The sequence below is a fragment of the Haliotis asinina genome, chromosome 14 (assembly GCF_037392515.1).
Source record: "Haliotis asinina isolate JCU_RB_2024 chromosome 14, JCU_Hal_asi_v2, whole genome shotgun sequence".
NCBI classification, from domain to species: domain Eukaryota; kingdom Metazoa; phylum Mollusca; class Gastropoda; order Lepetellida; family Haliotidae; genus Haliotis; species Haliotis asinina.
Genome location: NC_090293.1, coordinates 42,370,356 through 42,382,876, shown reverse-complemented (window position 1 = coordinate 42,382,876; position 12,521 = coordinate 42,370,356). Strand labels below are relative to the sequence as shown.

At 39.9% G+C, this 12,521-nt stretch overlaps 1 protein-coding gene across 1 annotated transcript in view; it reads left to right on the top strand.

Annotated features, from left to right (window-relative positions):
• Positions 1–11,972, top strand: part of LOC137261760 (DNA-binding protein RFX6-like) — a 75,678-nt gene extending 63,706 nt beyond the window's left edge. The window contains exons 14-20 of the mRNA XM_067799544.1: positions 3,604–3,721; positions 4,084–4,203; positions 4,676–4,869; positions 5,508–5,649; positions 6,308–6,643; positions 7,197–7,400; positions 8,333–11,972. Coding sequence (XP_067655645.1) covers positions 3,604–3,721; positions 4,084–4,203; positions 4,676–4,869; positions 5,508–5,649; positions 6,308–6,643; positions 7,197–7,400; positions 8,333–8,487 — 1,269 coding nt within the window. The 3' untranslated portion in view covers positions 8,488–11,972. The remainder of the gene's footprint in view (positions 1–3,603; positions 3,722–4,083; positions 4,204–4,675; positions 4,870–5,507; positions 5,650–6,307; positions 6,644–7,196; positions 7,401–8,332) is intronic.
• Positions 11,973–12,521: the final 549 nt, after the last annotated feature.

The following is a 12,521-nucleotide window of genomic DNA, read 5'->3' as shown; positions in this document are numbered from 1 at the left end:
CCAAAACCACAACCACCCCTAATCACCTCAACGAGATCAAATGGTAATTCCAATAGTAAAGGGGATGATCACAGACATGGCTAATAATCTTTACCCGAGTAGCCGATGGACACTTTTTAATCCACATGATCACCAATCAATCATCCCGCCTAACACCCTACTGCTAGTGTTTCTTGTGCAAAGACATCATTAGCAAATCGAATGTCTCTTGTATATTCCTTGTTGTGAAAGCCTTTGTTCTGGAATTCTGGAACGCAAATGGTAATTATATGTTTTGTTTATTCCCCAAATGAATAACTCAGGTCTTAAACAAACACAAGTGATACTTGGGTTGTTTTTGTTACTTTGATCCAAGCAACGTTGATATTTGAACAATAAGGAGCGCTGTCACTGTTATCAAACGAACATCTACACAACTCACTTACCAGTCCATTAGGTAGGCCAATGCGGTCTTAGTCTGACGCGTGATTTTATATGTATCTCACCCATAACAGGATAAGCTTTTAAGTAAAGTATTTAAAGGATTACACCAACCCTCCTAATTTGGCTTTAAGGGGACAACTTAGACCCTTTTAGAGAGGACTTAGATGGTCCAGGAGTTTTAAATCGCGCCAAACAAATTCGGAGGGTTATAAAAGCCACTGAATATTTTCGATACCGTTGTCAAATATTGATAGAGGGAGTCATTGTACATGTAAAAACTCCAAAGCATAATCGGGCTCAGATAGACTGTTTCGAGTGTCCATGATCGACAAGCAACTGCTAAAGTGTTAAGACATGACATTATTCGAATTTAGCCGACTTGTTTTCACGTTTTAACTATCGCATTCTTAGTTGGAGCATACGGCGCGTGTGTATTAAGAATATCGTATTCCACAGCGTTGGTTTGTTGGAGAAGATTTGTCTGGGGTATGAAGGGATTATGTCATTCGGCATGGCGTGTGGGTGATAACTCATGTTCAAGTTCGCGACTCTGGTATTGGTGTTCCGCGGCCATCAGTCAGGATGCTATTGATATGATGACACAGGGGCGTAATCTTGTTAAATCGGCGAGGGGGATATTCTGCACTGGAAAGAGTGGAATTTAGGAAGTATAAGCTGGCGAATAAATATTACCCCTTATGTTGTGTGAAACGTCACTAAGAACATCAGCATTTCAAATTATTCTGACACTGAAACATTATACCAAATTCAACATTATATTCAAGTGGTTTTCATTTCAAACATTTCATAAAATTCAAAATGCGGTTTACTTGGTAGAAATTTCGTTTTGTTTGTGCTGTTTATGGGGAAAGAACGTTAAAACAGGGTTCACAATATAAAGCGAAGACCTTTTTTTCAGAAGCTGACAATATACTATTTTCACTTCACAAAAACACAATGCATCGCTTCAAAGTTAGTAATGTTTGTAAGGATCAGAAAACAGGTCATTGCATTTAAAATATTTTTATCAGAAGCTTGTAAGGATAATGGTGACTGTTGAAGAAATTACAAACATGTGTGTGTGTGTGTGTGTGTGTGTGTGTGTGTGTGTGTGTGTGTGTGTGTACTTGAATACATATATCGTAATGAAGAAGTAAAACATCCCCCAGCACCCCAGCACCCCAGCACCCCAGCACCCCAGCACCCCAACACCACCAACCCCCTCCCCTTCCCCTTCCCCTTCCCCAACCACCCTTTCATCGCACCAAGTTCTAAATGCCACTTAAGGTCGCCTATTAAGCGATTCGCCGAAATAAAAAAAACAAACGTTTAGGTACAACATAATGGCATGTGGCATCTAAAATCTGAAATACTGACGTATATATTTGCTCAACATATGTTCATATTTTACAAATCCCAAATATTTAAGAAATTATACATGGCCTGCGCCTGGTAATTCTTTTAGATGAGATGGTGTTTCACCTAGTACTTACGAATATTTCGCTCATATGACGACGGTTGTGGTTACAGCTGCATTACGCATGGACATCAATACCATTTTAACAATTCACATATTCAGATATTCTAAACAAAGTCGATGTATTCATTCTTTGAAAATACATGAATATACACATCAATGTACAATATTTTTTTATTTTTTTATTTTTAAAAAGATATACTCACCAACATTTCATATTAATATGCACGTGGTGACGGTATTGTAGTCCAGTGGTTAAAGCGTTCGTGTGTGAACAGGGTACAGTGTGTGATGCCCATTTTTGGTGTCAACGCCGTGACATTGTTGGAATATAAAACGTAAAAACTAAATTAATGTGTACGTGAAAAAATATTGGTTGTTATGGTACTTATAGATGTTAAGATGGTAATTATTAATTAATTAATTAATTATCGGTGTAAATGCGCGAATATGCATCTAAACATTTCATGATTTTACATCATGTTCAACAGTTCATAAAATTAACTGACATGCATACCGGTATAGGAACACCCAGTACGTCTATTGTAGTCCTTAGTACTTACTATCTCAGAGTGCGTACTTTAATGCATATAGCTTGTTCAGTCTTGGTTCGGGCTGAAACAAAAGTTTTATATTGATTTAAATGTCATAAACGTCCCTGTTTATAGAACAGCATGCACGCCAATATCCCTTGAAGTGGGTCTCAGGAGGACCTGGCGCCCGTCTTTAGCCCTTATATCCCATCGAGTCGTACATCTGACAGGGAGAATGAGAAAAAAAACTGCCACTTGTACACGCAAAACCTCAAGCTTGAGAGGGTCCTTGATGGTTCGTGTAAAGTCCACATAAACGGTGCCCGAGTTTTGGAGGGTTAACTGTCAACATGGCGGGGATTTTACGTCCGCTTCGGTTACTTACTTCGCATGCATTGCGTTCTGATTTGGAAAATGGTCAATCTTGTGGATATTTCATCAGATGCACCATGTCAGTGAAATATCAGCCACACAAAGTCACAGCCCGGCACCCAATCCATACCTTGTGATTGTTGTCTGATACTCGGAGCTGGTACAAAGGTAAACAACACTGTGTCACTGTTGTCTGTGTCTGATACACAGAGCTGGGTACCCATGGTAAGTCACACCTTGTGACTGTTGTCTGATACACAGAGCTGGGTACCCAAGGTAAGCCACACCTTGTGACTGTTGTCTGATACTCACATCTGGGTATAGACAAACCACAATTTCTGACTTTTGTCTGATACACACAGTGGGGTACCCACATAAACTACACCTTGTGACCTTTGTCTGATACTCACAGTGGCGTACCCAGGTCAGCCACACCTTGTGACTTTTTTCTGATACACACAGTGGGGTACCCTCTGATACACACAGTGGGGTACCCACATAAACTACACCTTGTGACCTTTGTCTGATACTCACAGTAGCGTACCCAGGTCAGCCACACCTTGTGACTTTTGTCTGACACAAACAGTTGGGTACTCTGGAGGTGTCACTCTGGTGATCGCTTGTTGGTTTCACACTTATAAACAGCAAATATATCGGTGGTATGTTGCTGCCAGTAACACACAAAATGACCCAACAGTCAGTAAAACCAAATCATCATGTGTTCATACCTTTCAGGTAGCTCTACGTCTTACCTGCGACAACCATTTTGTGTTCAAACAGACCTTTGTTATATTTCAGCCGAGTAAACAAAACGGGCGATCCTTTAAGAAACGAGCTCAAGAATTTCTCTTAAAGTGGTCTTTCTTTGGAGCAAGAGTCATGCACAACTTGACATTAAACAACGCTCAAAGTTTCGGTAAGGACACACTATCAGGCACTGTTCATGCCAAGTGTAGCTATCCATCTGTTGATATCTTAAGTTAGAGCAGTACAAGTTCACTAAAACTATCTCACGTTGTCTGTAGTAACATAGATGTCAGCACACGTCTCCTGACTGACATATGCCATTGCAACAATTACGTGAAAATGTGACATTTAAGCTAACTCGATACGTCATGACGAGATGAGCGCCTCTGCACTGAGAGAATTAAAGTAAACATACGTTAGGATTGTCATATTGCCCAATTGTAAGACTTGCGCAGTATTTAAGTCGAAAGTACGAGCTGGAAGCTGAGACACTGCCGTCTCATGTGCATGTAATCATATACTTCATGACAGGCTCTTTCCACCTAATCCGGATGCTCCTGGACGAGTATGTCCTCCTGGCCGTGGAGTCTCAACTCCACAACGAGAAGGAAGCAGAGCTGCAGACACTGCTGGACAAACACATGAAGCCAGGTAGGTGCATGCATACATGAAGCCAGGTAGTGGACACTTAAATGAAACTGGGTAGTGGACACTTACATGAAGCCAGATGGTGGCCACTTACATGAAGCTGAATAGTGGCCACTTAAATGAAACTGGGTCGTGGACACAACGCCAGGTAGCCGGGGTATGAACCTGGGTAGCTGACACATACATGAAGCCAGGTAGGTGCACGCTTACATGAAGGTGGGTAGTGGACACTTACACGAAGCTGGATAGTGAACACTTACATGAGGCCAGGTAGTGGACACTTACATGAAGCCAGGTAGTGGACACTTACATGAAGCCAGGTAGTGGACACTTACACGAAGCGGGGTATTGGACACTTACATGAAAGTGTAGCAAAGGTGTATTTATTCTTGATGTCTGATATGTTTACTCACCTGAAACGTGGTAGCATCTAATACCAATCGCAGTACTACCGATCTGTCCAATGATATTTCAGATGATCAAGGCACGAAACCTATTCTAGCGCAAGGACCAAGTACGTGTTTTGTTGCCAATCCAAACAGGAACAACCCCTCGAGACCCGGAAGTGTGAAGCGCGAGAACTACCTTGACCCTGATGGACATTACAACGCAATGCACGGCCGTGACCCTTACCCAATCTCGCCTCATCTTAGTTCTCTCACCTCCATGGTAAATGTAGTCTCAGGCCTTTATATGTCGTGTGTCGTGAGAGCTGGTACGAACCCAGAATGGGATTCAACCCAAAAAGTACTAGAATTTGTGCTTTACTAAGAAAGTGAAATCCCAAATATGGCATATCTAGCATTTGACCACATTCTAAATGGCAAAATAGTTTCTTGCATGAATGGTAAATGTGTACTTATAGTGTGTATTAATTAGGGGTAAACGTAAACATTATTTAAATATTCATTACGTGCACGTGGTCTTCTTCGATCCGGAGCCGACTAACACTCCGCCTAATGCACTCTTACTTCTGAGATCGCCTTGTGAGAGATATTTAATTTGAAACGTTCTTGTTATCGATGCCGATTCAAGATTAGTTGCGTTCCATGCTGTCCAGTGATCAAGTAATAATATGTGCCACTATTGAGGAAAGGGTGACTGGACAACACAGCTGTTAATGTGTTCGCCAGGTACACCAGAGTCCTGTGTTCGACTCCACTCAGTGAATAAAATATGTAAAGCCAGTTGCAGATGTGCCCCGTTGCTGGAATATTGGTAAAACGGCATAAAACCATATTCACTCAGTCACCACAAAGGTGGAACGTCTTCGAAGTTTTTCTCCACTCACGTTCTTCCACTTACAGACTGCCTCTGCCGGCAACAACCAGATGTTGACGCCTCCTATCTCACCCATCGTGGTCAACCCCATCCGCAGCTCCGTCATCAACCAGAACAACATGGGCTACAACCCAACGTCGCAGAGTGGGCCGTCATACGCATACCTAGGTAAACCATCACTTGTATTTGTTCTGTTTGTATCTCAGTCTGCATATGAAACGTATGCTTATGGTAAGACCCGATTAAACAGATCAGGGCCCCGTTTCACAAAACTCTCTTAAGCCAAAGGTGTCGTAACATTTCTCGTAGCATCACTACTTCCTATGTTTCAGTATAGGAGGTACGAATGCTACGAGAAAGGTTACGAGATCTCAGGCTTACGAGAGCGTTGAGAAACGGGGCCCAGGTTTCTTGGTAACTTAGTTCATTACGTGTGAAAGGGATCGGTGCTATATTGATCACTGGTTCGAGTAGAGTCGACTCTAATATTATTGTATGCGGCACAAATAAAATTAGCCGAGAGTCGAGCAGCCTGGGATTTGTATTTTTTGTAAATCCCTTTGCTATAAATAAAACTTATTATCTCCTCATGCAGCTCCACTACTTTGAAGTTTCATTCAATACGGATGTTACAGGCGAAGACATCTTCTTGAATCTAGTATAACTGTAAACCAAATAATGTATCATGCGTAGTAAATTTATGTCTGATTAAATGTCATATACCGATGCAACAGAGGATAGAAATTTGATCGCAAAAGCTTACAGACGACGTGTCTCAGTCTACTTTAATCCAAGAACAGTCGTTTTTCATGCCACGTTATTACAGCTCAACACGGTGATTATGGCCCTGCTAACGCACCATATATGGGTTCGGTGACTTATCCCCCAGGATCCTACAATTCAGCATTCAGGGGTCCCCCCAACTCCCTGCCCTACAACTCTAGTCCCTACAGCCTGAAGAATGACATGGAGCCGTACAGCTACCCGGAGCAGCAGTTCCCCGTGGACGCCTACTACCCACCTTCAGGCATGACGGGATACCCACCAGTTAGCCAGTCAAACTACTCGTCTCATAACAATAGTTCAACCGGAAGCGGAAGTGCATTCAATGTTGTACAAAGTACTTCCGCTTTCAACAACCCAGGCGGTTACCAGAACCAAGGTAAGAAATAACACTGTGGATATTTTCTTCATGGATATATGTATATTTTGACGAATTAAAAATGAATAGAAATTTTGGTAAAATTTACCGTAGTTTAACGGTTTTCAAACACAAGGCTTTCTGTGTTTTTTATCGTTTCCTTATCTGAATGCCTGCCATAATGAATATTCCAAAGCCTTGATCCAGGACCTGGGGACTTGGCTGACACGCTTCGTGTCTGCAGAGTTATGTCCCCTAGCTGTGTTAGGATATGTTGGTCAGATGGATTGTCGTATTTGTTTCATTAAGTGCCAGAGTGTATATTTTACGACTACAATCTGCATTATTTTGGGTGTCGCTAACACATTGAACTGACACTGTGATGCAGCTTATATATTTCACTATGCAGCATCAAACCAAACACCCCCGCTCATCCACCAAAATGTGTTACAATATATGCTGATATATGCGATATATTCACGATATATTTTCGTGTCTTAACCATTCGTTCACTTTAACGATGTTTCATTCACAGTATTTATTTCTTTGAAAACAAAATGTTTACACCTTTCAGATTTTTTCGGGGGTCCGTCTTACCCTCAGCCGAAGCTTGTAGAGCACGTGTCAGTGATCCAACAGAGACCCACACCTAATCATTACCCAGCAGATATCGGGGATGCACCGCCTTACATCCTGGAACGAAACCACAGATCAAAAGACCCGACTTCTATGTATGGAAACGGGAGCCCAGCAACATGTCACACCCCACCTCACGCAGGTAGGAATTAAAAACACGCATATCTCAGGTGGAGACAAACATTCTTACATTTGGTTTGATTCCGTTACTTATCAAGAGTTCATTGATGTGTCAGCACAGGTGTTAACATCGAAAAGGTTCTTTTTGGTAATTGCCTTACCTTAGTGGACATCATGTATTATTTATTTCCTTTTCTTATCATTGTTCATTGATATATCATCATAGCTGTTGAATACTGTCAAGGTTGGCTGGGTAATTTCCGTTTCTTATTAACTGTTCATTCATATTTCAGCATAATTGTTTAATATCGTCAAGGTTTGCTGTTACTGGGATGATTTCCTTTTCTGTTCATTGATGTATCAACACAATTGTTTAATGTTGTCAATATTTGTTGGATAATTCCCGTTATTTATTAACTGTTCATTAATATATCATCACTGATGTCTAATGTCGTCAAAGTAAGCTCGTTGCATACTTTGCTTTACCTGTCAACCTTTCACTGATATATCAGTTCAATGGTTTGAAATCAAGACTCGTTGAATAATTTCATGTACTTATCTGCTGTTCATCAACATATCAGATCATTTGTTTGATATCGTCAGGGTTATGTTGATGGTTTTCTATATTTGTCAAACGTTCATTGATGTATCAGCACAGTTGTTTCATATGATCAGCTTTCGATAATTTCCTCTACTTATCAGCAACTGTTTTTCATTGATATATCAGACCGTTTGTTTGGTATCGTCAAAGTTCGTTGAATAATTTACTTTTCCTATCAACTGTTCATTGATATATTAAATTATTTGTTTAATATCATCAAGGTCCGTTGGATTGTTTTCTTTGCGTATCAACACTTGATATAGCAACCCATCTGTTTATGCACGTCACTGTTGGCCTAGTTTTCGTACAGTGATTGGTTCCACGACCTCAAGTGTTAACCTCCTTTGTTCCAGTTCACCAGCCTGTTCACCAGCTGGGCGAGGACTTCCTGAGCATGTCTGGGATGATGGCTGGGGACCACGACATGGCCACTAGCTATGGTGACCCTGGTCCCCTCCCTTCCATCAACACCGTCTTTATGTCTGAGGCAAACAAGGGCTGCTTCTAACACACCTAGGTCGGACGTCTTAAACTGTAAGACACATGTGTTGGAAAAGATGATCTCTCCCAGATACAGATGTCCTGATTTGATTGTAACATCCCTGCACAAGGATAGACAATGGAAAACGCCCACCAGAGTGCATGTAGATATTATCTCAACTACGTATCTACGTATTGGTTATCTTGATGTAGTGGATTTCTAGACGTTAGGCAAAAATGACCTACCAGCATTTGCATCACCAAATACTTGCTGCAGACTGAGTTTAGCTGGAGTCTTTGTTCATGGTGGTTAAAGGATAACTAATATTGACGTATCACTAGTGTGATTCCAGTGCCAATGAATGCCGTTTCTAGCCATAAATGTGCCTGATAGTTGTCACAGAAGTTCAGCAGTAACCAAGCATTCTTGAAACCATGAAGCAATCGATCGTCCGGACTGGAAAGCATTGGCATCACTTCAGAACTTACGGTATCATTTTTCAACCGACTGCATGGAAATATGTGTTGCTCCTGGAAGTCTTCAACCAACCGGACTCTCCCAGGCGAACTGTATGAAAACTGTGTTTTAGCCATGACCCCCACCAGCAGAAATTCTGCAGTTATTGTTGGCAATGCTTTGTTCATGCAAGCTTATGACTATCTTACCTGGTGTTATGTGTACAGATTTGCATCCTCACTTCGGAACAAACATCATTTTAAGTGTGTAATATGTAAATATATTTAGCTTTCTGCTTTCTTATGTAAAGTTGCCTCTGATTCTAAATGTCTTCTTGATATTTATGATAATTGTGTATATATGTGAAAGTAAAGGTAGGTTTAAAGTGCTAACACGTAATATGTACTGAAATGTCTCATAAATATGCAACTCCCTAAACCATTCCGACATAAAAATAAACATAATTGTTTCCAACTATTATTACAAAATAAATTAAATTGTTGTTTCCATTCACGTAGAATCCATGTGTTAAATGTGTTAAATGAAATAACCAAATGCTTGTATAACTTGTAGTGTCTTATGAGTTTTTCAAACTTCTCTTGGTCCTACAAAAAACCGTTAAAAACCGTTACAAGTAACCGTTATTAAATTCGTGTGTACTGGCTATTTCAAGATCGAAAAGACTGTGCCCAGTCTTTCTGCATGACTGACATTCCATTTGGCAGCCAATTAAAGTCTATATTGGTGTAAGAAAGATACATTGTACATATCAAAATTGTCAGGATTAATTAGCCGAATGATCATCCGTACAAACAAGCAATATAACTAGCGTCAGGAATCCCACATTCACGTGACAAAAACGGGAATTCCAACTGGTAAGCATAAGTAGACGGTGAAGACAAAATAATTAGTTCCCGTGTGTTTTAACAGGTTCGAGTTCGTCTATTCGAGAATATATGTTCGTTATTCTAGATGCTGGTTATTCTCATGGCCAGGGTCCTTATTCTCGAAACGTTCGTAACTCTAAGAATTCTTAACTTTGATCGTAGCCAATGTGTTAAGAATGGGCTTAAGAAGTTCGTTAGGCTACGAACATTTCGAGAATAGCTGTCCAGTAACGCAGATAGCACTAATGGTATAACAGTTGGACAAGTCTAAACTGACTACAGGTATTCATTAACAGCGATCCAGGTTACGACTGGATTCGTTTTAACAGAATATACGCGTCTACCAGCATCGTAATATACGAAACTGGTTACTAGATATTAGATGACATTGTACAGGGCTGCCTACTGCCAGAGACAAAGAACATTGCGTCATCACTGATCGAAGTTATGACTGAGTTGGATCAGATCTGAATGTACATAACTTGAACATATTGTTGTTTTGTAAATAATATTAAAATAACTGTGTTTCATCTTTAAGGCTGCCACGTGCCTTTTCCTGTAATATACCCTGACCTAGGTAATACGAAAGGTTCTCCTAAGTCGGATGCTAGGTCCTATATTCAGTGCCATGAAAGTTGAATTGACTTTGTTGTTGAGTTCCGTGTGATTCTCTGTGAGTATTACGTAGTGTGCGTGTGTGTGACATTTGTTATGTATGGCTCTGTCAGGTGTTGTTTTAGTTGCACATTGTCTTTTTCCATTTCAGTTCTGTGTAAGTGACGTGGGTTTTCTTAACACTTTCTTAACAAAATCCAATTTTATTTAATTGTCTCTACTTTGTAGGCAAGATACAAGTGTATCTTGGTTTGAGTGCAGTCTTCCTTATATTTCTTTCGCTGTTCCTCTTCGTGGATATACAGTTCAAAATGGTTCTTACACCTTTTTCCCCACTGGTATCATGGTGGTGCAATGGCGACAAGAAAAGACAACTCTTATGTTAAAATACGCAATATATTAAAATATTTTTACCGGACATATGTTGTAATGACCCACGCGAGAACGAAAAGACAGTTTGATGTCTCACTGGAATAATTTTGGCCTGTGTCAAGAATCCTTTCTTTTCAAGGTACCTTTTGGTTAGGTTAATATGTAGATCTATATAAATAGACCTATGTCCGATTCTCTACATGGGTACAATGAGAGAACAAACACTGACCTTCAATGCCACCATATGGCTGGAACATTACAGATGGCGCAGGTTCATTCTATTAATATTTTCAATTTTTTTTCGAGTTGATGTCAGTGCCGCCATTATTCAAATAGTTGCGTTTCATAGCCGTATCAGAATCCAGTAATTGATATTTCATCATGATTATGATAACTATACTCGTGTTGTCCCGGGACAAGCGTGCAGGGTACGGAAAGGGGCGGATGGTGGCGACTGCTTCAGAAATCAGAAGGCTAGTTTTGAAGCATGCAGAGTTATCTCCTCATAACAGCTTTTTGTGTTCACGGTGTAGATAACGGCATGCATAAAAATATTATATCTTATTCACGGTAAAACTAGTGATCATAGTAACAGTGATCATTGATGAGCGATTTATATTATTTCAATGCCATGCCAAATGAATCACCTGCAATAAAAACAATCGCAATAGACATACAGCAATTATAACAAAACAAGCAATATCCCTAGCTCTTTTGTTTATCTACATCCATTACACAACTGTGATTCTGTACTCCAGATTGTTACGTGAATGTGAATGGTGCCAAATAACATTTAACTTCATCTACCATGTATTGTGATACAAATGACAATCGTAAAATAATGACAAACGGTCATTTAAACCATTCCTTTAAATGCTATTTTCAAGGCATGTCACAAGCACTGAGTGCTGTTATTGTGTCTGAAGTAGAATCTTGGAAATATCAATTTTCACGTAAAATATGCCTATTTAACTCTATTATTTTTGTTTTGTTTCTTGTACTGTATAAATGTGCCATCTGGTGTTATACACAGAATGTAAGGGGCAGCGGATTATTGTCTGAAATGCAGTACTGTCTGGTTGTGTTTCTTTGTCAGAGCGGTCGTCCTTGACCTAGATGTTGAAGGTCACTGATTAATCTACATAACAATACACAGATTGAACCTGAATAAAATTTTGAAAATAGTTTCTGTTTTGCTTTGTTTGTTTTGGTTTTTGTTTGTTTGTTTGTTTGGGGGTTGTTGTTTGTTTGTGTGGTTTTTTGTTTGTTTGTTGTTGTTTTTCACAAAATTGATACGCCATTGTACGATTCTGGATTGTTTGTGAATCACTATGAAAATGATCATTCAATGTATTCGCGAAACGATGAGTGATCCCTGAAAGACAGTGGCATGTAAGTTAGGATTAATAGCAATCTACTGTTCTATTGTTAACTATATTTTCTAAACATTGTACCAAATTACGTCTTTCAACAGTATACAAAGGACATTCAAGAAAGTAACGATGCGTCATTTATTCCAAATACATCATAATTAAGTGTGCTCTCCATGCATCGCAATCGAGTGCGCAAAACATTCGACTTCCTTATTCCATATGAGTATTATAGGTGCACATGGATATATGATTTAATCAGTGCAACAGAGTTGCAGTTTCTAACTACTAAGGGAATACTATTCCACACTTTAACTGCTGATGGATTAAAACATGATGTTGTGTACCTCAGTCTTGTTAC